General features: G+C 39.0%; 1 protein-coding gene across 1 annotated transcript in view; it reads left to right on the top strand.

The window, feature by feature from the left end:
* The window catches only part of LOC124801714 (DNA-directed RNA polymerase III subunit RPC1), a 242,528-nt gene that overhangs the window by 157,636 nt on the left and 58,157 nt on the right, over window positions 1–26,735 (top strand). The window contains exons 17-20 of the mRNA XM_047263093.1: window positions 1,307–1,415; window positions 9,791–9,959; window positions 13,942–14,120; window positions 22,047–22,164. Coding sequence (XP_047119049.1) covers window positions 1,307–1,415; window positions 9,791–9,959; window positions 13,942–14,120; window positions 22,047–22,164 — 575 coding nt within the window. The remainder of the gene's footprint in view (window positions 1–1,306; window positions 1,416–9,790; window positions 9,960–13,941; window positions 14,121–22,046; window positions 22,165–26,735) is intronic.

Below are 26,735 nucleotides of genomic sequence, written 5' to 3'. Positions count from 1 at the left end.
GGAAAACCAACTGATTTGTATATAAGTACAACATAACTTCTGCACCATTTCAGTGCAGTAATGTGTTCATTGTAAATAAGTATTACAGTAGTTGTATTACATGTTTCTTACCTTATAAATAAATAAAAAACTTTTTTATTTTAAATTCAGTGCAATAGTATTTGTAAAATGACTCTTAGTGTTCATTAAAAAATGACGATCATTCCACTTGGGACCTGTGGAATGGTACATTAGCTTATTTGTTTTAGTTTAAATATTTGTCATGTATTGTTGTTTTTCTGACATGTTCCACATCCTGGAGGACCTCCTCACTACGGATCAATTGGAATGAAAGTAAATCTAATCTAATCTAATTGGAATGCAGTTTCTTGTACTTGTTGAAATTGTCTTCAATAATACAGAGCTTCTCCTCTTTAGGAATGTTAGTGTAGAGGCTTGTAATTTCAGAAGATGCAAGTGTATGGCCAGGAGGAAACATTACATTTTTTAGAGATCTGATAATCTCTCTCTAATTTTTTATGGAGAATGATGTCGTCTATGTATAGTATTTCTTGAGAACAACTAGTAATTTCTTGGACAGGAAACGTCCAGGACCTCCAATTCCATTAATGATTGGACAAATAGGGCAATTAATTTAATGAATCTTAACTTGTGAATGTAAAATTGGTGTCTCAGGATTCAAGCTTAGTAATCTAACAGGGTCTTTCGGAGAGAAGAAGGAGTTGCTGGAATCAAAAGCCTCATTAAGCTCTTTAGTGAAGTTGGTAGTGGGGTCCTTGGTGATGGTATGAATGTTATCAGAAAAGAATTCTGTTTTATTCACATAGTCATTTTTTTACTTAAGATAACAGAAGAATTACCATTGTGATTTTATGATGAGAGCATTTTCTTCTTTAAGTTTTTTATTAATGCACTACACTGTAGAAAAAGAACTATTTTTCGTTTTCTTTCTATGACTGCTGTTATTACTTCCTTTGTGATAAGCTCATTAACCTTTGATTAACCTTTACATTTAGTAAACTCTGACTGATACTGATCAATAATATTCCCATTTGTCTTATATGAAACTTGTTATGTTATATAAAAATACCTTTTGCTTATAAATTCTGTTAAATGTTGAAACAGATGTTTGTCATCAAATACATGTCTAGTTTGTTCTTAATATTCTGCGGAGAAACTATTACTATATGATATCAGAATACATAATATTAATATGTTTGTCAGCTCAAGACAGATAACCTATAATAACAGACATAATTTTAATTTTAATTGATATTGATTACTGTAAGAGTTGATTTTATTTCAGTCCTTGGAAGATCTGTGTCTGCATTATGATATGACAGTGCGCAATTCAGTTGGTGACATTGTGCAGTTTCTTTATGGAGGAGATGGTCTTGATCCAACATATATGGAAGGTAAGATTACAAGATGGCAGTAACATTAATTGAATTTCTTCTTTTTGCTTGACAGAACATGAAAACAATAAAAGAAAGAAACTGTAGGTCTTGATCCAATGTACTTAATAGGAAAGATGAAAAGATGGTAGTAACATTAATTGAATTTCCTCTTTTTGCTTGACAGAACATGAAAACAATTAGAGAAAGAAACACTTTGTTGACATATTATGAAAATTTTTCATTTTTAGCCAACAGTTTTCGGCAACTTACTCTCCTTAGTTCCATGTTCCATGGATCATTTGCATGACAAATCATAATGATATGATATGGAATGAGTCATTTTACTTTGACATCAGAAATTAATTTGTAAATATGGTTACATACTAATTTTTTATAGTTAGTAATTCCTACCCTCCACCTTTTACACATTACAGTACTAAATTCTATTACAGCATAGTAGTAGTAGTAGTAGTAGTAGTAGTAGTAGTAATTGTCAGCAAGGAACGTCTTTAGTTTGTTTTCAAATTTTACTCTGCTGTCTGTGAGACATTTTATATCATTGGCTAAGTGATCAAAAATTTTGGTTGCATTATTGCAACCCCTTTTCGTGCTAAAGACAACCCTAATGTAGAGTAATGAATGCCATTTTTGCTTCCCAATTTTGTACATATTGTTCCTTATAAACTGCAGTGATTATTTACAACAAACTTCACAAGAGAATACATCCAGAAACAGTAGTCGAAATACCTAATTCATTAAATAGATTTCTACAAATTGATCATTAGTGAGCACCACATATTATTCCTACAGCATGTTTTTTAGAGATGAAGACTTTCGTTCTTAAAGATGAGGTACCACAGAGCATTATTGCATATTATTCATTTATTATTTATTCGAATCAGAAAACAAATACAGTACATGCTAATTATCACTACAAGCAATTGAGGCAAACAACTACCAAGCTACACTACTCTTGAAGAAAACCTTACAACTTCAGCTGTGCCTGGTGCCACAAGCAGATCATCTTCTCTGCAATATGCAGGGCATAGTTGACAATCCAGTAGGTGCTCCATGGTCTGTGGTTCACCACACTCACAGTTGGTGGTATTACAATCAAAATATGTCCACGTATTGATTTGTCTCTGTCCAAGATTTGCAGTGATTCTAATTGCAAATGTGGCAGAACTGAGTTGTTTTTGGAGTTCCAAAATGTGCTTTTTCCAGTTTAAATTCTTATCAGTACAGATCCCTAACATTTTTGAAGTTCCCACTCTATCTATTATTTCCTCACCATGTGTTACCCTTATCTTTGTTGTAGTACCCCTGAATGTGTAGCACTGTGTTGTGTCTTTTTGAAATTGAGGGTGAGACCATTCACAGAAAACCAGTCAATGAGGCTTTTAAGAACAATGTGTACCATTTGTTCTGTTGCTGTATGTATGCTTGGATTCATTATAATACTGCTATTATCCACCAAAAGAACTAATTCTGCTTGTTTTTATGTTAAACAGAAGATTGTTCACATATATGAGGAACAATGGCAGACCTGCGATTGAGCCTTGGGGAACTCAAAAACACGATTGCTTCCCAGTCTGAGGAATCTCTCCTGATTACATTAGTTGAATTACGGAGTACAACTTTGTGGATTCTTTTGGTTATATATTTCATTATCCATTGAGTGGTTATACCATCTATTTGGTAAAACTTCCATATATTTTGGAGAATATTTTGATTCATTCAGTCAGATCCCTTAAACAGATGACAAAAAATACCAACCAGTGCTGTTTTATTATTTAATGCCTGTAAAATTTGGTGAGTGAATGTGTAAACTGGATTCTCAATACAGCAATTCTTCTGAAATCCAAACTGTGATATACTGAGGTTATTATTGTTGCTCAGGTGGGATATGATTCTAGAATACATTTCATTCTCAAAAATCATCAAGTGGAAACTGTTGGTGTTCTTTTTTGTTTTTATTTTACATGAAGTATGTTGATAGCTGACTGTGATAACTGCAGATAAAATAATCATTGAACAGACAGTGTACTGGGTGCTTCAAAAACTATAGTATTTAAAATTGTTGTTGTGACTCGCCGATCATTCAAAGTGCCACCGTGCAATTACGCGTGTCCTCTACATGCGGCGCTGTCTGCCAGCCATGCAGCAGCTGCACCACCTAAGCGGCCAGCCGAGCAGCGGCCGCTAGACTGGGGCTCAGTGCTCATTCGAATGCTAACGTGAACACGTCTTACTTGTCAACGTACTCAGTGACTTACATGTGTTGTTGTGTCGTTCAGAAATATATGTGTTAAACTTGAAGTTCTAACAATTGGCGACGAGGATGGGATTTTTCCTTTTCACCGTTGACTCACAGGGTTCCATGGCTAATGTCGAGCAACTATTGCAAAATCTCCTTGAACAGCAAATGCTTCTAACAGCGGCAATTCGCGATTTCGTTGCGGCGTCAAATGCGGGGCGTTTCTCGTTATTGGCTGTACCTCCTTTTCCTCCGTACGACGAGACGGCGGAAGACTGGTCTGATTATGAAAAACGTCTTCGACAGCACTTCTTGGCATTTCATGTCACGGAGGACGAACAACCATGTAAGTCTCTGTTCCTTTCCTGGATTTCACCTCAAATGTATCGGTTGTTGTCGCAATTGGCTCCTTTGAAGGATCCTGTGTCTTTGTCCTTTGCTGAAATGTGCTCACTTCTGTCTGTCTATTTTCAAAAGCAAACGCATGTGGTAGCCTCTCGTGTTGCCTTTTATCGTTGTCAAAAACAACCAAATCAATCCTATGGCGCTTGGGCTGCTGAACTTCACTGCCTCAGTTGAAAGTGTCAATTTGTTACTGACGTTCACAAAGAATCCTACGCTGATTCCATGGTACGGGATGCTATTATCCGATCGGCGCCCGACAAAGAAGTTTGGCAACGTGCCCTTCAGTTGACGAATCCGACTCTAGATGAAGTTCTCTCCATTGCACAGTCTTTTGAAATTTCTCGCGCCACTGGGGCGCAAATCGAGGGGTGGGGTGATGTCAGGGAAATACAACCTCTGTGCGCTGTTGACGACGCGTGCGGCGCGTCCATGCCGGCCGATGTTGCAGCAGTGCGCTCCCACGCGCAGCCTCGGCCTAGCTGTAAACAACCTGCAAAGAAACTGTAGCAAAACCCCCGGCAACTTCCTTCTTGTCCGCGGTGTTTTACGAAACATTCACGCGAGGATTGTCCCCAACGTTGGGCTGTGTGTCACAATTGAAAAAGAAAGGTCATGTGTCTTCCGTTTGCAAATCCGACCGCATACATGATGTTCATGATCATGACGCTGATTCTGATTCTGTGTTGTCTGTCAATTGCACTTCTTCCCTTTCAGGGAAGTTCTTCCTCACTGTCCAAATCCTTGGTCGAGATGTTCGCATGCAAGTGGATACCGGTTCTGCTGCCACTATAATTAATTCTCAGACGTATCTTCAGCTGGGTTCTCCACTCCTGTCCCCTGTCACTCGGCAATTACGGATGTACAATAAACAGAAGATTTCTCTCTTGGGACAGTTTCATGCTGAGGTATCTTACAAATCCGTCGTCCGCACTGTTCCCGTATTTGTGGTCGACCGGAGCAACGCAGAAAATCTTTTTGGTTTCGATGCCTTTCGCATTTTTGGGTTCTCCATAGATGACTCTGTCAATATTGTCTCTGATGCTATTCCTTATGCTACACTGGATTCCTTGTCGACGGCATTTGCGTCCCTGTTTTCGCCTGGGTTAGGCCGTGCAAACGACTTTGAAACTCATATCATGCTCAAACCCACTGCTCGGCCTAAGTTTTTTCAGGCTCGGCCCATTCCTGTGGCCCTTCGTGATTGGGTAAAACGGGAGTTCGATCGTCTCACTACTTCAGGGGTCTTGCTTCCTGTCACTTCCAGTGAGTGGTCCTCTCCTGTCGTTGTAGTTGCTAAGCCAAATGGTGATATTCGTCTCTGTGGCGATTTCAAAGCCACTGTAAATGCTCAATGCCTCATTGGCACTTACCCTATGCCCCGTCATGAAGAACTGTTCACTAAACTTGCTGGAGGCCAGTATTTTTCTAAAATTGACCTGTCAGAAGCTTATCATCAACTTCCTCTCGACGCTGCTTCCCGGCAGTTTCTGGTCCTTAACACGCCTTTTGGCCTCTATCAATACCAACGCTTGCCGTTCGGGGTTGCTAGTGCCCCTGCTCTCTTTCAGCGATTCTAGGAACAATTATTGCTCCCTGTCTCTGGGTGTATCAATTACATGGACGACATTGTTGTCACTGGCTCCACCACTGAAGAACATCTTCAAAATCTCCGCACACTTTTTCATGTCTTACAGACTGCCGGTCTTAAGTGTAAGCTTCAGAAATCACAATTTTTTCAGGCATCTATCACATACTTGGGGTTTCAACTCTCTCGGGATGGTATTCATCCACTTCAACAAACTGTCGCTGTGATCAATGCCCTTCCTCACCCTACATCTGTTAAGGAACTGCAGGCCTTCTTGGGGAAAATAGCATATTATCACAAGTTTTTACCGTCTGAGGCTTCGGTGGCTCAGCCGTTGCATCGCCTGTTGCGTAAAAACGTGCCTTTTCACATGGTCTGCTTCATGTGAAGAGGCTTTCCAGAAATTGAAGACTATGCTAAAACAGGCCCCGTGCCTGGCTACTTATCGACCTGGCCAACATTTTGTTCTTGCCACAGATGCCTCTCAATACGGGGTCGGTGCAGTCCTTGCGCACCGTTTTTCTGACAGTTCAGAACAACCCATTGCTTATGCCTCCAAAACGCTCACGGATGCCCAACAAAAGTATTCTCAAATTGAGACAGAAGCTTTGGCGATCATTTATGCTCTCCATACGTTTGGTGTTTTTCTATATGGCTGGAAATTTCATCTTGTTACGGATCACAAACCACTTGTTTTCTTGTTTCATCTATCAATGTCACTTCCCGACAAGGCTGCACACCGCCTCCAGCGGTGGGCTCTTTACTTGTTCCGTTTCAATTATGAGATTCATTTCCGGCCAACGGCTCAACATGCGAATGCTGATGCTCTGTCTCGCCTTCCAATGGGTCCTGATCAGGCATCCGATAGTTACGAACTTTTGTGTTTCCACCTGGATGTTGCCAAGCAGCGGCTTGTGGATGGGTTCCCCATCACTGGGGACAGGCTGGCGGCTGCTACGGGTTCTGACCCTACCCTCTCCCGGGTTTTTTGCTGTATTCAGAAGGGTTGGCCAAATCGCCCATCCGCCAAGACTTCTGATCTGTTGCGGAACTACTACACTTCGCGCTACCGCCTCACGGCTAGGGATGGTGTTATCCTCCTCTCCACTGACAATGCTTCGCCGCGTGTTGTGGTACCTGCGTCTTTGCGTGCTTCGGTCTTGCGCCTCCTTCACCAAGGGCACTGGGGTGTGTCTCGCACAAAATCTCTGGCGCGCCGTCATGTGTACTGGCCTGGCATCGACTGAAATAGCACACATGCCTGCGGCCCTTGTGCGTCACAGGCCGCTGCCCCGAAGTCATCTTTGTCACCGTGGCCTTCGCCTGAGAAGCCCTCGGAGCACATTCATGCTGACTTTGCGGGACCCTTTTTAGGTACTTATTGGCTCCTCGTAATTGACGCCTACTCTAACTTCCCTTTCATTGTCCGTTGCACGTCACCTACCACCGCGGCAACCACCAGTGCTCTTGCCCGCATTTTTTCTTTGGAAGGCCTCCCCTCTACTCTTGCTACTGATAATGGTCCGCAATTTGCCTCTTCTGAATTTGCGGATTTTTGTGCTCGTCACGGCGTTACGCATGTCACGGCCCCGCCGTTCCATCCACAATCCAACGGTGAGGCTGAACGGCTGGTCTGCACATTTAAGGCTCAGATGCGGAAACTTCTGACTTCTTCTGCTGCTGATGATGCGCTTCTCCAGTTTCTGGCGTCTTACCGTTTCACCCCCATGGGCGACCACAGCCCGGCTGAGCTCTTACATGGCCGACAGCCCCGCACGCTACTTCATCTTCTGTGGCCTCCCACCTCACGGCCGCGGGTGCCTTCACTTGGCCAGTTCACCGCCAACGACCTCGTCTGGGTACGGGGATATGGCAGGCGGCCAAAATGGAGCCCGGGCCGCATCTTAAGACACCGTGGCAGACGCCTGTATGAAATCCAGACGGACACGGGTGTTGCAGTGCGTCATTCGGGCCAGCTTCAGCGTCGGGTGCCAGCGACGCTTGTTCCGAATGCCGCCACACCACCTTTGGCTCTACCAGACGCTCGGGATCTTGGCATCTCTCAATACTCACAATGCAGCCCTCTCACCGTCATCGCGATGCCAGCACCAGAACGGACGCCACCTTGAGACGTGCCCACGCAGGAACCGGGGAACATACTCTGTCAGAGCAAATCTACTTCCCTCCTCCTCCAACGGATGCCGACACATCGCCCATGTTTCCTGTCATATCAACTGGACTTGCCGCAACGGGCAGATTGGTGCATGGGGCCCCAGCCGATTCGACCCCTACGTCTCCTGTCATCTTGACCCGTTATCATCGGGGACACTTCCGTCTGTACGGGAAGCCTCCTCCTCGAGACTTTACGACAAGTCAAACAACGCCCATGGACGTTAGCCATCTCCAGGATACCTCCATCAAGACCAGTACAACAATTTCAAAGGGGGGAAAAGTGTTGTGACTCGCCTATCATTCAAAGTGCCGCCGCGCAATTACGCGTGTCGTCTATGTGCAGCGCTGTCTGCCAGCCATGCAGCAGCTGCGCCACCTAAGCGGTCAGCCGAGCAGCGGCCGCTAGACTGGGGCTCAGTGCTCATTCGAATGCTAACGTGAACACATGTCTTACTTGTCAATGTACTCAGTGACTTACATGTGTTGTTGTGTCGTTCAGAAATATATGTGTTAAACTTGAAGTTCTAACAATTGTGAAGTTGATCTTCAATACAGAAAGGTAGCATTCAGTAACATATATTTATTTCCTTTATTGCTTTGAAGAAAGTCACAATGTTCAGAATGTGGATATTTTTTCATAAGAACATATCCAGTAAATATTAGTTGATAATTAAATAAATTGACATGGTGCAAGCAGGACTCATACATTGAGGGTTTCATACAAATCATGACAATTTTTGCCTTTTATTAACATTGATACAAGATATTGATCCTAGGAATTCCAAGACTTTCAAGAATGTTTTAATTTCAAGTTTGAAGCCGTACTGTGAAACCTCGCTTGTTGTGAAAGTTTCATAAGTCTACATTAATGGGAAGTACCTTGTAGGTTTTAATGTGTGAGTGTGCAACTCTCAAAATGTGTAGAATAAATGGCCATATCTTTTGACTGTATTGACTTAGAATCTGAACTTTTTTGACCACTGAAGAACCATAGACCTCAGAATGTGACATAAGTTTCAAGCTGATACATCCATCCCTTTATGAGAGAAAAGGGTCTTAACAGATGGAGGGGGAACAGACGGTTCGATAACAAATGACAATTTTTCTTCCTCATGTGATATAATTAGTAATATAATTATTTTTATAATTTTTCCCTTTGGTTATACTGTAAAACCTTGCTTCTTGCAAATTTCATTGTTCTAGACCAGTATGTTTTGATCAGTGGATTTGTGAGAATCAAAATATGTGACAGAAATGGGTGTATCTTTTGGTTGCTTTGACTTAGACCCTTACATTTATTATACCAGCAAGGATCCATTGACTTAGTATGTGAAATAAATTTCAACTTGTTATGTAGCCCGTTTTTGAAGAAAGGGGTCTTAACAAACGGATGAGCAGCCATTCTGATAACACATGATGAATTTTTTTTTGCGTGATCTAATTACAAATTAACAATTTTTGGATTTTTTCCCTTTGGTTGTAGTGTGCAGTCTCTTGCCAAATGTCATAATTCTAGGTCAACAGGAAGTTTCATACATGTTTTGATGAGTGAGTGAGCGTGTCAAAACGTGTGACATAAATGCCCATAACTTTCGATTGTATTGACTTAGAGGATCAGTTTTTTGCACTGTCAAGGGACCGTATATATAGGATCAGTTTTTTGCACTGTCAAGGGACCGTATATATTAGTTAGTAACATAAATTTTAACTTTATATGTTTACCTGTTCCTTAGAAAAAGGGTGTATAACATTTAGTCATACTGACAGAAAGACAACAGGGTGACCCCTTAAGAGTTCTGTTTTGTACCGATTGAGGTATGGAACCCTAAAATTGTTGCAGAACATAGAGAAAGGGTTTATTTTTGTAACTGTTGTAGTAGCTAATTTTTGTTAGGTCACTTTTTTTATTTATTGTTTTTATGTCTGTGAATTCTTTCATTATTATTTTCATAATTGTATATCTCACTGTTGCAGGTAAGGATTGCCCTGTGGATTTCAAGCGTGTGTTAGATCATGTTCGAGCAAAGTGCCCATGTCGTGATGAGGAATCACTTGATGGACCCAGCATTAAAAAAGCTGCTGAGGAACTTTTAAAATCAGATGATTTTGATGGCTGTAGTGATGAATTCAAAGAGGAGTTAAGGTACTACTATTCTGCTGATCACTCTGTTATTTACTGATGAATAAAAGTAACTTATAAGCTAGTGTCACCACTTCTTCCTGTGATATGCTGTATCCATATTCTCTTTGAAGTTGTTGTTGTTGTTGTTGTTGTTGTTGTTGTGGTCTTCAGTCCTGAGACTGGTTTGATGCAGCTCTCCGTGCTACTCTATCCTGTGCAAGCTTCTTCATCTCCCAGTACGTACTGCAACCTACATCCTTCCGAATCTGCGTAGTGTATTGATCTCTTGGTCTCCGTCTACGATTTTTACCCTCCACGCTGCCCTCCAATGATAAATTTGTGATCCCTTGATGCCTCAAAACATGTCCTACCAACCAATCTCTTCTTCTAGTCAAGTTGTGCCACAAACTTCTCTTGGGAGATGTTTTTAATGTGTCAAGAGGGTGACTGGCTCGCCTAAGTTTTTTGGTAAGTGGTCAGCCAGTCACATTTCCCTGTGCTTTTCTTTGAGCTCTTCTTTGTTTTGTTTCCTCTGTGTTTTAATTTTATGTATGGCTACTTTCCCTCCTAATTGGTTTTTGTGCATGCAAAATGAAGTGACTGTGTGTTCATTTCGAGTTCATGGGTGCACAACAATTTTAGTTTATCCTCACATTTGTTTGTTTTGATAAGTGTAAGGGCACTGATGATCTTGCCGTGGGGCGTCCCTAAGATCCTAACACAATAATTCTGATAGACAGTACAATAAACAGTCTTAAGTCTAGTTAAACAAAACTTTGGAAGACTTGCGTTCAAACAAGGCTGAAAGTATAGATAACATTTGTTTGGAAGTGGCAATGGAACAACTATTCAAGCTAATGTTTAGAATCTATGAGACTGAATACATATCGCTAGTCTTTGGGAAAAATACTGACACAATCCTGAAGATAGCAAGGGCACATAAGTACAAAAACTACCAAACAATCATCTTAATGTCTTGTGCGTCCAGGTTGCTGAGAGGACTAATGTATAGAAGAATGCAAAAGAGGATTAAGAATCTGTCAGATAGTTATCAGTTCGGCTTTAGGAAAGGCAAAGGCATGAGAAGCAGTTCTTACATTATGTCTGATAATGGAAGCAAGACCTAAAGAAAAATCAAGACACATTTATAGGATTTGCTGACCTACAAAAATGATTAAACAGTGTAAAATGGTGCAAAATATTTGAAATTTGCAAAAAAATAGGTGCAAGGTTTAGGGAAAGAAGGGTAATATGCAATAAGGGCAAGAACCAAGAGAGAGCAATGAAAGTGGAAGATAAAAAAGAAACAGTTCAGATTAAAATGGGTGTAAGACAGGAATGCAATCTTTGACCCTTCTGTTCAGTCTACAAGTTGAAAAAGTAATAATGGAAATGAAAGGTAGGGTCAAGAGAGAAATTATAATTCAAGGTGAAAGGGTGTTGATGATAAGATTCAGTGATGACATTGCTATTCTCAGTGAGAGAAAGAAGAATTACAGGACCTGTTGAATGAAATGTGCTGTCTGGTGGGTTCATAATTTGGATTGAGAGTAAACTTAAGAAAGACAAAAATAATAAATAATACCGTAAATGAGTTTACTGATAAGTTTAACACAAAAATTGGTGATTAGCACAGGCAAATGGCATTCTTGGTTAAAAGAAGTCTACAGACCTTAGTACGAGGGAGAAATTTCTGAGAATGTACGTTTGGAGCGGAGCACAGTATTGTATGGTAATGAATTGTGGACTGTGGAAAAACTGGAAAAGAAGAGAATTGAAGTGTTTGAGATGTGGTACTATAGAAAGAAAATTAGGTGGACAGATAAGATAAGGAATTGAGGAGGTTCTGTGCAAAATCAGTGAAGAGAGGAACAATTGAAAAATTCTGAGAAGAAGATGGGACTGGATAATAGGATTTATTACGACAATAGGTAATAACTACAGGGAGCTGTAGAGGATAAAAACTGCAGGGGAAGACAGAGATTGGAAAACATCCAACAAATAACTGAGGATGTAGGATGCAACTGCTACTCTTAGATGAAGCGGGTGCACAAGAGAGGGATTCATGGCAGGTTGTATTGATGCATTCTCCTGGAAGCTCATTTGTTCGATGTCATCTGATTTACATTCCAGTTTTGTTTCCTGCTTATTGATGCTATGGACAGTAACAGTGGTTGTATAACATTTCTTTTGCCATGCATAAGTGCTCCTAAGTAGTACCAGAAATTCACTGTACATACATTTCTATTGGTGGTACTCACCCTCTCCCTCCACCACTTCCCAGTATACAATGTTATTATTGTGGTCTTCAGTCTGAAGACTGGTTTGGTGCTGTTCGGCATGCTAGTCTGTCCTTTGTAAGTCTCTTCATCTCTGCATAACTATTGCTATATGCATCCATTTGAACTGTGTTACTTTAAGCTTTTGTCTCCCAATACAGTTTTCACCCCATACATTTCCCTCCATTACCAAATTAACTATTCCTTGATGCCTCAAGGTGTGTCTTATCAAGTTATCTCTTCTCTTAGCCAAGGTGTGTCATAAACCTCTTTTCCCCCCCAGTTCAGTTGAGTACCTCTTCAGTAGTTGTTAAATCTACCCATCTAATCTTCTGCATCACCTCATTTCAGAAGCTTCTATTCTCTTCTTGTCTGTGTATCATCCACATTTCACTTCCATATCAGGTTGCAATACAGTTTAGTGTAGATCTTAATTAATCTCTCTCTCTCTCTCTCTCTCTCTCTCTCTCTCTCCCTCTCTCTCTCCCTCCCCCTATCTCCCTATCTCTTTTCTTCTTCTCTCTCTCTCTTTCTCTTCTTCTTCTTCTTCTTCTCTCTTTTTTTTTATAGAAAAGCTGTTTTTACTGTCACCTGTCTGCATTTTATGACCTCTTCACTTCTGCCACAGTTGTTTTGCTGCCCATATAGCAAAATGTGTCTAGTTATTTTAGTGTCTCATTTCCTAACCTAATTCCCCAAACATCACCTGATTCAATTGTGCACCAGTCCATTTCTTTTACTTTTGTTGATCAGCATCTTATAACTTCTTTGAGACAGTATTTATTCTGTTCTTCTAATCTTTGAAGCCCTGTGCATCTGTGATAGAAGTATGGGCCTCAGAGTTCTTATTTCTTTTCCCAGAACTTTACTTACTTTTCCTAATTTCTCCTTGAATTTGTACGGCTTCCTAATACACAAACTGTGCAACATCAAGGATAAACTAGAACTTTGTATTATTCCTTGCTCAAATATTACTTCCCTGTCATGTCCTTTGACTCTTATAACAGCAGTTTGATTTCTGTGAAAATTGTTCAGATGCTACACCACCCCCAAAAACTTTAGAAGACTTCTTGATACTGCTGTACTACTACTGTGGTTACTATTGCTGCTGCTGCTACTACTAACACAACTGTTGTTATCAAAAATTTAATTTTATGTGTCCTGATAGGTTGAAGAGACAGCAGAATAATTGAAACATTAAACTGCAGATCTCTCTATACTCAGTTGAAATGCTGGAGGAAGTCAAGAGCGTAACTAAATCCATCTGGACCATACCTAGTAAAGAAGTGAGGTTTTGAAACCTACCTTCCAGTTAAGCCCAGATTTACCTTTATCAATTTTTTGCCAAACTCAGGCCTCTTTATACTGAATGTTAGTTTAGGAGCTTTAACATTTAATTACTCAGCAGATGGGATTGATAGGTAATTGTTAGTCAAACAGCGAATACTAAATCAAGCATCTTAAGAGGAAATTAAGAAAAATTAACCTAGAGTAAGAAGTAAATGTTCATCTTCCCAACACAAACCGTCCATGAGCTGTGAAACAATTGCCTATTAAATCCCCCTCTTTTAACAACTTTTGTGTAAAACTTCATATATGTTCTATCTCTCTCACTATTTTTTCATCATATTTTACATGTATCTGATTATGCTGTAAATTAATTCAGAAAATGCCTTGTTGAAATTTGCGGGATACATAATGTTCAGCATTTATATATGTTTCAGGAAGTTCATGGAAAGCTTTGCCAGGCGAACAGCACGCTTGAGGCACAAAATGGGCGTTGGCGCAACAGATCAAGCAGTGCCACCAGTTATTATGCAACTTGAGAGGCTAACTTTAACTCAGCTGGTGGAATTCTTTCATACCTGTCGTGATAAATATATGCGGGCTAAGATTGAACCAGGTACAAACCTCATTTCTGTAGTTCAGTGAATAGAATAATATGAAGAAAACCAAGCATAACACTGGGAAAAACGTGTGGCAAATACTCTGTGATCATTGATTATAAAAATGTTTCCAGTTTTCAATTGTTACTCATAATGGACAAACTTATCTACTGAGCTTTCAAACATTTTGTTAGTCTTCAGGTCTGTTAGTGACTAATGAGAATAACACACACATTTCTGACTTTACATCAAAGGTTTTTTTAATCTGTTCACTTACATTACATTTTTGACTTTATACAGAAGCCTCAGAGAGAAACATTGGTCCAATAAAAACACGGAGTACACAATATCTTACCTAATAAAATCCCACACTAGACTAGGAAAATCACATCCCATGCCATGGCTTTGACAACTTTTCATTGTGCCTTGAAATGAGGAATATCATCTCCAAAATCCTACTCACTTCCCTCGGTGTTTATCCTTATCGCCCTCCTACTTCCTACCTCTTGCCACATTCATCATATCTTTGAGACCATAGTGCAAGACCTGTCCCATGCACTCACTGAACACATGTTGTTCCAGAACTGTCATAGGCATATCCTACTTTAACAGGGACAAAGACTATCTCATAAACAGTAGCAAAGAAAAACTGTCAAGAACTAGAACTTGATAACTATGCTGGATAATTGTGCCTTTCGTGTGTCCCTGTGTGCTGTGCGTCTCCACTGAATGGAGATCTGTCATTAACCCTCAGTCGCTTGCACGGATGACACTCATCATCCACATGACTTTCCCACTCAATTTTGTCTGACAGGGCAGGACTGAGATCATACCATTTTCAGTAACTTTCTGTTAACACTCCAGCTGTTAGCTCCAATCATTGTTGGCTTTCAGTTATGAAAGATACATTGTTTATGAAACATTATTATAGTCTTGAGGACACTAGTCATCTGCGCGAGCTCTGCTGCCACAATCTGAAACAAAGTAAGTCTGTATTATTTTATTGCTTTACTAGAGTCAATCGATCTTTCATGTGCGTAAATTTGGACTGCAGTTACCTTCCGTGTTACCTAGTATTCTCTTTATTTTTAGATTATGGAAGAAATGTCAAAAGCAAAAATACTTCGGGCAGAGTTTAGTAGAGATCCTAATGTATGGTTGGAATGGTTCAAAGAGCTGAGTGGTGAAGTTGCTCACAGTGATAGTGCTGACTCAGAGACCGAGGACCGTGTTCATGAAAGTGGTCACGATTCAGGAACAGAACAAGAAGTGCCAGAGAATGATGAATATGAGTTACAGGAAGAAGTAACTCAAGAGGATGCATTTCTTTTAGGGAAAGATGGAATAACCAAACAGAGGAAAAATAAATATCCTACCATTGTTAGAAGCAGATCCTGTAGTATTATTACGCATTTGCCTGGACCAAAAAATCAAGCTCGTATAAAAAAGGCCGAAATAGAAATTCTGAATTTGTTCTTGGATGAAAACATAATAAGCATTATCACAACATGCACTAATATGTCCATCAGTGAAGTTCATGGTAACTTCTGTAGGGAAAGGGATGCTAAAGAAACAGATGCGATAGAGATCAGAGTTTGTTATATCTGTGTGGATCTTTGAGATGTTCTAGGAATAATATATATCGAAATTGTGGGATAACTCAAAGGGAAACAGACTTGAATCATTTTATTTAAGCATAAGTGAAAAGCTATTCAGGTTTCTGTTGACATGTCTTAGGTTTGGTAATATCCATGATAGAGGTGTTTGCAGAGAGACTGGCAAGTTGGCTCCTATCAGAGTTGAACTTACGAGGGCTTAAGTGAGGGGAGTGCAGTAGGTGGTATAGCACTTAGCAGCCCCATCAGTCAAACATATCAGTAACAGCTTGCACTGTACGTGCGTGAGCATTGTCCTGCAGAAAGTGTCATCACGTCTGTCTCTAAGCTGGTCGTAGGTTGTGTTCCAAAAATGAACAGCATAGAGACAGAAGTGATGACACTTTCTGCAAGACCTGACCATCATTTTGCAGGACAGTGCTCAAGCACATACAGTGCAATCTGTTACTGATTTGTTTGACTGATGGGGCTGCTAAGTGCTATACCACCTACTGCACTCCCCTGAGTTAAGCCCTTGTAAGTTCAGCTTGATTTATAAACTGAAGGAAACAGTTTACGGCATTCGCTTCAGAACTGCTACAAATTTGTCGAGCAATAGACCGCGCCATTCGAACTGTCAACACAACTGGCACTGCTAAGAGTATCCTACGACTTCCACATCACTGGCAACAGCTTATACACAATGCTGGTGATTACTTTGAAGGTCAGTAAAACTTTGAAACATGTTTATCTATTTTGTACGAGCTGTAAATAAATAGTTGCCACTATTAAAGTTCCAACCCTTGTATTAGAAATGAAAACAAAAAATGAACTGTGTTTGTAGTGAAGTATATAAAAAAAATTCATTTTAATGTATTTGTGAAAGCATCTTTGAAATTATGAAATAGTCATACAAAGAAATATACATAATTTACAAATGTATAAATGCAGTGTCCAAATTAAGAAACATGATATTAGACAGTTTCTGTACTCTGGGCACAGCTTCTTTTCCTGTCTGCAATGTGATTTTGTAAATATTTCTATATTTGTGGCAATGCCTCTTCATAGCTCTGTAGACGGCTACTGTTTTCGCTTATAGTCGTTTGCGCTTTGCAAATGAAAGCTGTCAAAGTGCTGCCAGGTATCAGGGATTTCTTTAATTTTCTTCAACTGTATGAGTGTCATAGTTGGAAAGAATAAATGTTTTAAAAGTTTATGCATGATGCAGCAGTTTCTTCAGGTATCTCAGTGTTGACATCATGTCTCTTGAAGTAAGTGTATTTGTTTAGGTACATTCAGTGGCATACGTAGATACTGACTACAAAATATGTTGCGAATAGAATTATTAGCAAAGGAGTAATAAATTTAAATGTCAAACACCATGCTGCAGTTTTTCACGCATCTCAGTGTTTTCCTGAACTCCGTTAGGTAGGTGGTTATTACCCCTACAATGGCAGTAAAGAACATGCGTGCTAGGTTTGGTTAAAATCACTCTGGTGGTTTAGGAGGAGGAGATAAGTTCTTTCCTTTTCAGATAATTTTTTTTACATCTTGCAAAGTATTTGCTGCAGTGAATGTATATAACAAATTAAAACAGAGCTCCAGACTCGGGTTCAGATGCAAATACCTAAATGCACAAGCTATGCACACTGCTCATAAAAGGCACAGCTTGAGGTTCAAACAATTTATTCACTGATTTCACTTATGAAGCTCATTATTTTTTGATAGCAGATTCTAAATGAGTGTTCTTTTATCACTTTTGTGTAAGCTGCATTGTTATGTTTTGCTAGTAGTATTTTCAGTTATACCTATGTTTACTCTCAAACTCTTTCATTCCTGAGAATTTACCCTAAAAAGTCCTAGTGACAACACTGAAAAGCTCACCACATGCTCCTGTGGTGAAATATAGCCGAAAAGGGTTTTTTGCTATGCTTAATCAATGTTGGTCAGTTTGTTTGTAACACTGGACACAAACTGTGGCTTACGTTAGACAGCACTGCATTTGTATCTGTTGACAAAGTGTAGGTTTATGTAGGCTCATATAATTTCCACTTTGTGAGGCATGTTGTATAAAGAAATAAAAGTTGTGATATTGGAGTGATGTGACAGTACTAAAATTATTTTGTACCTTCCGTGATGTTACCGTCTGTTTATAATGACTTTCTTTTTTCAATACATTTGTTTTTTTATCATCTCTCATGTCAGTATCTCAAGTCCAGCATTCAAGATATCTTGCTCATAGTGAGGTTTCGATTTTGGTCTGCCCCATTTCTTTGAAATTATGTCATTGTTAAATTTTTTAAAATTATTCACATGTTCAACAAATGAACAACAGAAAATTTTATCAGCACCATGTAAGTTATAATCTGACAAAAGTACTTACAAAATGATAATCTATGATGAAATTTTCTCCTTTTTAATTCCTTTCTATGTTTCATTAAGGTAATAGAAAGATTCCACTTACATCACCATCAGCTTCTGATTGCAAATTGTTTGCTTCTGCGATGCCCTATCTATCACTGCTACCACTAAAACGTTTAATTAGTTATTCTACCAGTGTCTTCATTCTTGGCTGCCTCTCTGATGACATCTGCAGTGATGTTCATTATTTTTCTACGTGTCTCACTAATGATTTGGCGCCCAGCTACTACACAGAGTTACTCAACTTCGTGAATAGTAGATGTTTTTATGTTTGTAGTGATACATTGTTTTAACTATGTCTATTCACCTTCAGTAAAACTGAAAGGACAATGATGTGGTGGCTCGAAAAGTGCAGCACATTACTGATGCAGGGTGGTGGGAGCAGTGTTATGCTGTGGGAGGCATTCTCCAGTGCTTGCATGGGACATATAGTAGTAATCAAAAACGCTGGCAGCTGTGAACCACCTGCACCCCTTCATGCTTGATGTCTTCCCAGACGGCGAGGTCAAGTCTCAGCAGTATAACTGTCTGTGTCGGGGAGCCAATACTATGCCACAGTGGTTTGACAAGCATTATAGTGAACTCATGCTGATGTCTCATCAATCAAATTCACCTGATTTAAATTGTGGAACCCATATGGGTTGCTATCAGATGCTGTCACCAAATACACAAATCTGTGGCCCATTATTTACACAAATTACATGACCTGTGTGTAGACATCTAATGTCATGTATCTCCACAAACCTACCAACGAACTATCAGATCACTGAATCAATGATGTATTGTGTTCCAGAAATGGACAAACAAGCTATTAAGCAGGTGGTAATAATGTTTTGGCTCATCAGTGTATTTTTAAGTGCTTCGTGATGAAGCTGAGATGTCTTGTACTTTTGTAGGTTATTTGCTTGCTAAGATCAGTCGCAACATAACTATATTTAGTTTTGTCTAAGATGATGATGTCCAAGACAAATTGCTGCTCAGGTTGTGAGATCCATAATATGGGACTGTCCATCCAGAAGGTCATATGTTTCATAAGTATCAGATTTAAGATAACATTTGCCGTTAACCATTATTTGCAGAATTCTGTATGTTTGTCATAGTAGTCATTGATTATGCTATGTGGTTGTCATGAGTGTTTTTGCATGATCCAGTTGACACAAAAACTCACCTAAGAAGCACCTTATTTTACAGATACATGGTCCAATTTCTCTGGAGTGTGATACAGTCTTTCTGGTGCATGATTCAGTAACTCGGGACCACCGAATGCTGTGTGAAATATTGTGTATTCAAGACAGCAGACAATGATTAATAACATCACATAACCACCAGTCAGTGAAGAATGTCTTTATATCAGTCGTTTGTTGGATGTCCAGAGATAAACCAATAATCAAAGAGTCTAGACTGCACTTCTCAACATGTGAAAGTTCAATAAAATATAACAGCTTACAACAAAGATCAGTAACTGAGACAGTTTGCAATGCATCACTACCTTTATTGTAGTTAAAAGTTTCTGTCATTGTTGTTGTTGTCATTGTTGTTGTTGCACTCATATTTATTTCTCGAAATGAAGTATACACAGTACAGTAACCCAGTAATGTAAATTAGCAATATCTCCTTGTCCTGTATTACAAACACAAAACATATCATCAAGATGTAATTTACAATGTCTAGTATGAATACACAATTATTTATCAACTGCACTGGATGCACTTGTGGAAGCAGAGTGGGACCACACTGTCACAGACAACATTAAAATCTTGTACGTTACAACATCTCAGGGAGGAAATTTTTCTAAATAGTAATGCCAGCAGTGTTATTCTTATCTGTATGAACATCTGAAGGTAACCCAGTTCTGAAAGTCATATTTCACAGCACAACACACAGCAGGACCACAAAACAGTTGGTGATTGCAGCACCGATAGCAATGTTGTACTTAATTACATCATATGGTTATTTGTAGATGGTACGACACACTTATACATGTGATGAACATGTCAAGGTAGTGTCTTAATGATTGACTCATATATGACACTGTGGTTGCTTATATAGCAACATGCAAACAGGGTAACATCATTCAACTTCATGGGCTTAGAATAATTCCTGCCACTGTAAACTACAGCTATCCAAAGCATATACAAGTAAAATTAAATGTGTGCAGAGTGGCATGAGCTGGGGCAAGCAATGAGCCAGACACAAGCGTATGTTGCAGTGGCTCACACAATTGATACATATATCATATATTTGGATTAAAGGACAAGGAGACATCACTAAATTTACCTTACATGCTGATTGTACTGTGAATACTTTGATTTGAGAAATAAGTATGGATATAAAAAAATAATTGCATCACTGTAATGACTTGTTTTGGCATTGCTATGTAAGAAACCACACTGTCATATGTAAGTCAGGCACTAAGATGCCGCATCGATGTATTTTTTCGTGTATATTAATGGCCTCCTACCATCTACAAACTATATGATGTACTTAAGCGTAACGCTGCTACCACTGTTGCTCTCTATTGTCAACTGGTTCATGGTCCTGCTATGGATCGTGTCATGAAATTTGACATTGTGCTAGCGAATATTGGTATTGATGGTGGTAAAGATGGATTACTGTTGCAATTTTTCATGTAGATAAGAATAACACTTCCAGTTTTACCACTTTGGAAAACTTTCCTCCCCGAGATGTTGCTTACAAGAGTTTAACATTGTCTGAGACTGTGTGATCATTCTCTGCTGCATTATTGGTTTATCAACAGCAACAGATGCATCTGTGGAAGTAGAGTATGACCACCCAGTCTCAGATAACTTTAAAACCATTTAAGCAACAACATATCAGGGAGGAATAGTTGTAAATTAGGTCCTAATAATTTGCTATGTATTTGGATTAAAGAATATGAAGATATTGCTAAATTTGCATTAATGGTTGACTGTACTGTGTACTTCATTTTGAGAAATAAAGAGAAGAGTGGGGGGGGGGGGGGGGGGGGAGAAGAGAGAGAGAGAGAGAGAGAGAGAGAGAGAGAGAGAGAGTGAGTGTGTGTGTATTTTAAAACAATTTAATTGCATCACAGATAGTGATGCATCCCAAACTATCCCAGTTCTGGTTTGTGGTTTGTGTTGTACACTACACTACACATTTGCCATAGAGCACGTATCAGTTACATCAGTCTTTGCAAAGTGCTATTCTGTGTGGCCCATTGCCATTGCTGACTCAGCCGCTTAATGTGTGCATCTAGACTTATCTATACGTGCATTGAGGATAGCAGCAGTTTGTGGCATTTGAAATTATTCTACGTTTGTAACTTCGAATGACATCATTCTGATTGTACATTGCTATGTAAGCAACCACACTGTCATATGTTAGTCATAAATTATGGTGTGGTTTTTTATGCATCATGCAAATAGAATTATGTCATTAAGGGCGACGGACTTAGAATGATTTGTGCCACTGTGAACTTATACTATGATGTCAGTGATTGCTGTTGACATAGTAGTAAATTAAGTCTTAATGATATGTTATATTTTAAATTAAAAGATGTGGAGATACTACTAAATTTACATTTATGGATGAGTTTTACTGTGTATTTTTCTTACCGTCCACAGTTGAAAGTGATCTGATGCTCATTTTGCACACGGTTGTTGACAACCCGTCACACAGCTTATTATCTTCAGCTTAAGAGAATATGATCGTTCAGAGTGTAGTTGATCACTATGCAACATTTTCATGCAGTTGGGACACTTTGTGACTGTGTGTCATAGTTAACAATATTAAATTTTTATTTCCCTGAAGGTGTTGAGTGTATGTGTTACAGCTTTTTTAATCACATCTGAAATATAATCAACATTTAGAGAACACCAAAATATAGAATTTACATTTTTTGTTCCATATGTTTTCATGTTTTTTAAAAATGGAATGTCTTTGCAGGAACTGCTGTTGGTGCATTGTCTGCCCAGAGTATAGGTGAACCTGGTACTCAGATGACTCTAAAAACATTTCATTTTGCAGGAGTTGCATCGATGAACATAACTCAGGGAGTACCAAGGTGAATTTAGATTGAAATTCTGATATAAATTCCTGTAAAAACAAGAGGGCAACTGGCAGACTGTCTGCATGAAAGTATTGTGTCTTTAGTAATTGCTTCTTGATGTGATGTGCTGGTATTTGTAAGATTATTTTTGATGTTTCACAAGGACGAGTTACTGCCCTTGTCAAAGATTTACTCTGGTGGTGTAAGTATATCAGTAAAGACCTTGCTTCACACAATTCTTCTGCCTGTGTACCCTCAGTTAGCATTGCAAACCATCACCTTACACATTACTGTAATATAAATTTTTCTACACAAAAGTAGAAACTTTTTTTTTTCTCCCTGCCAGACATTTTATATCACTGAGTAATTGATCAAAAATATTAGCTGCAACATTTAGCACTCTGTTTTATGCTCAGGAGAGTCTTAATGCGTGGTAGTGGATTTAATTTTTTCTTCTTACATTGTAATTATGCATATCATTATTTGTTTTAGGCTGCAGAGGATGATTACAACAAACTTCATGAGGGAATAAATCTGTGAAGTAGTAGTCAAAATATCTAACTTCCTAAATAGTTTCCTATGGGATGTCCATCAGTAAGCATCACATATTAGTATTACTGCATGTTTATGAGTGATGAAGACTTTCTTTCTTAAAGATGAGTTACCCAAAACCATTATTCCATATGATGTTATTGAATGATAATATGCAAAGTATATCAACCTTCTGATTTGTCTCTTCCCAAGATATGCAATGATTTGAAATGCAAGGTTGCTGAACTACGTTGTTGTAAGAGTTCCGAGATGTACTTTCTCCAATTTAAATTCTCATCAATATGAGCCCTAAAAATTCTGAAGTTTCCAACCTATTTGTTATTTCCACACCATGTGTTACTCTTGTCATTGTGGTAGTACCTGTGAATGTGCAGAACTGTTTACATGGTGTCTCTTAAAAATTGAGAGTGAGACTATTGACAGAAATGAGTCAATGACAGTTTTAAGAACATTATTTACCATTTCTTCTGTTGCTGTTTGTATGTTTAAATTCATTATGGTAGTGCCATCTGCAAAAACAAATAATTCCAATTGTTGTATATATGTCATTTACATATCACTCCTTAACAAGTGATACCTTGTAGGTACAGAAATCCATCATCTCAGGGGAGAGAAAAAAACCTTCTACATACTTTTTGTTGAGGACCTAAATTCAACTTTTGCAATATTTGTTGCAGACTAACAGATATGAAGCTGTAAAAATAAATTAATGCAATAGGACTGATAGTTTTAATTTACAATAATTTTTCTTTTGAATAGGAATCTCTATGACATACAGTTTTACAAGATACCACTTTGAAACATAATTTATCTCAAATCTTTTCATTTGTGTTTTACGAGATATCGCTAGGATGATGGGTTAAGGAAACAATATTATGAAAAGGAGCGTAGCCTCTCGCCATATAGTGGAGATGCTGAGTCGCAGATAGGTACAACAAAAAGACTGTCACAAATAAAGCTTTCAGCCAGTAAGGTCTTAGTCAACAATAGAAAACACACACACACACACACACACACACACACACACACACACACACACACACACTCTTCTTCTTTCCAGATTTGATCGAAAACACACTTTAGGGATGTAACTGCATTTTTGTCAGCCTTTTTCCATAGTTCGGCCACTATTTGATTTTCTCCGGACGCCTTGTTGTTTTTAAGTTCTGAAATGACGTTCTGTAGTTCTTCAGTCGTCGGTGGTTCTGAATCCGGCTTCTCACGGTTGTTTGGAATGGATTCAAATTTTTCAAGGATGGGTTCACAATTGAAGAGTTTCTCAAAGTAGCCTGCTAGTATTTTGCAGTTTTCTGTGTTGTTGTGAGCGATGGTCCCATTTACATCTCGAAATTGGAGGGTGGGTACTTTGTATCTTGATAACCTTTGTTTGAAAGTTCTGTAAAAGCTCCTTGTGTTTTTTTTAGCGAATTCTTCATCAATTTGGAGGATAGTTTTGTTTTCATGTGTCTTCTTAATCCTTTTTATATTTTTATCTACCAGTTTTCTAACTGTAATGAAATTCAGTCTACTTTCTTCTGTTTTCTGTGATTGCCAATTTTGCCATGCCTGTTTTCTTGTTTCAATGAGGGCATCACATTCCAGCGACCACCAGGCATGTTTTTTACGTTTTTTGTTAGGTGCTATCCGTTCAGCTGTAGTAATGAGGTTTTCCTTGATATCCCCCCAGCTTTGTGTCTGAATGGTTTCTGTTGCTTTTGTGAATTCATCTGATTTTAATATCTTTTCTGTGCTATACTTCCGACCCTTAATTTGTTTCATGCTGCGTTTCCTGTTTGGGATGACTTTGAACTTAATTTTAGAAAGGTAATGGTCTGAATCCAAGTTTGCACCCCTGAGTACCCTAACGTTCATGATTTCTTTGCTAGAAATCTTCTTGATTGCCACATGATCAAGTTGAAATTCCCCAAGGCTAGGATTTGGGGATACCCATGTCTTTTGTCTTTGTGGTAGTTTCTTGAAAGCTGTGGATTTAAGAATTAAATTGTGTGCTTGGCAAAGTTCTATTAGTCTCACACCATTTCTGTTTGTTCTCTTGTGTGCAGGATAGTTTCTAACTATTTTCTTATATCTTTTTTCTTTACCAATCTGTGCATTAAAATCTCCAAGAAGAATGATGATGTTTTTATCTGGAATTTTCTGAATGATGTCATCTAGATGATTCCAAAAGGCCTCCACTTTTTCTTTGTTTTTCCTGTTATCCTCATTTATAGGGGCATGTGCATTGATAATTGTGTAGATTTTGTTTGTGCTTGTGAATGTAAGACTTGAGATTCTTTCTGATTGGGAATCAAAGCCAACTATTGAGTTCAAGATTTGTTTGTTGATTATAAAGGCTGTCCCAAGATGTGTGGTACATTTTTCATTACTCTCGGTCCCACTTTCCCTTTGTATATCCTAAAACCTTCGGAACCGAAGGTACCTGTATCCATGTATCGTGTTTCTTGAATGGCTGTTATGAGTATGTTGTGGTTCTTTAGCGTATCTGTTTGATGTTTTAGTTTTCCGGTGTTCAACAATGAGTTTGCATTGAAAGTTGCTAGGTACGTTGATTGCCTATATTGAAATTTGGATGAGATTCCAAGACACTCCGACTTGTCTTTGTGCAATGTTGCAGACTCCCCAGAATCCGAATGTCTGCTGACATACTGGCGTACGGCGGATCATCCACCTGGGGTAAAATAGTTTACATCACACACTTCCATGATTGATGAAAGTTATTTTGGGTGTGGCCCAAAGGCCACAAAATGTACAACCAAGATTGTGAGTCCTGGAGGTAGTTCTTCCGCTCTCTCCGCCGTTGGGAATCTGAACTTCCTCTTCTGCCTTTGAGACCGTTGACCAGGTTTCATCTAGTAACCCTAGGCAGGGGCCCTTACAGGGTGCTACCATCCGGAGTCAGATGGACCCAGGTTTTTTTTAACGAGGTGTTACTCCTCCCCCTCCTCCTTCCTCATCACTTGCGAAATGAGGCCCCGAACTTGGGACCGGCAGTGGTGGAGTTTTATTTATTATTTATTTATTGAAAATAATGAAAAATTAAAGTAGATGAATGTAGAACTTAGGACACTATGAATAGAGCATCAAAAACTGGTTTTTAGGATCTGTTTGCACTTTGCATTTATTAAACACAGTGCAGCAGTAATGTTTACAATGTTTTAATTAACTGTCTGAAAAAAATGTCAAAATGAAGTTCACTAAAGGCCACTGTCATCTATGTTTGATTCATTGTCGTCGTCGCTTGAGGACATGGTATTGATGGTAACTTCATTAATTCTATTTTGTGTCCAATACTCTTGCTCCAGCTGCTGCACTTTCCTGCGGTAACCTTGCCACTGCAGTGCAGTAATTGAAAGGAAAGCAGCATTAACAAGGTTCTGCAATCTTTCCTTATGCTTTCGCCAGTAACATTGTTTTCCCTAAAATTGATTTATTTTGGCTCATGCCAGTTTTATCAGATTTAAACTACCTTTGTAGGGCAGTAAACAGACTACTTTGTGATCTCTGCTCTCAGTGATTTATCCCCAATGTACACTTTCACAGCCGGCTTGTTTTCCTTTATTTTAGATAACAGTTCAGCCTTCTTCATTGAGTTGTTTCAGTTTATTTGCTTGTCTTGCAACAACTCTAACATTGTAATGCTGAGATCATATTTCTTAAGCATTCTGTCAAACATGATGCTGTGGTATTGTGCAGTATCCATACAATCACAGAACTGGCTGGAATATATGGAACCACCGTATCTGCAAACCCCCTCCTCCTCCCATCCACATCCACAAGTTTCATCAACTTCAAGAAGTTCCCAAGATAGTGGAGATAGTTTCTTGAATGCAACTACTTGACAAATTAAAATTGTGTGCCAGACATGATACCCAGTTTTGAGTCCCAGTCCAGCAAACCGTTTTAATTTGTCAGGAGGTTTCAGAACTCCTCAGCAGAGTGAAAGTTCATTCTGGTTCTTGCATCTTGCTGCAAGTACTTGCTGAATTTGTCATTTTGTGGAAGTTTTTCTCAAA

Source organism: Schistocerca piceifrons, chromosome 1, assembly GCF_021461385.2.
Source record: "Schistocerca piceifrons isolate TAMUIC-IGC-003096 chromosome 1, iqSchPice1.1, whole genome shotgun sequence".
Lineage (NCBI taxonomy): Eukaryota > Metazoa > Arthropoda > Insecta > Orthoptera > Acrididae > Schistocerca > Schistocerca piceifrons.
Note: the sequence above shows the minus strand (reverse complement) of the source record. Positions and strands in the feature narration are given on the sequence as shown.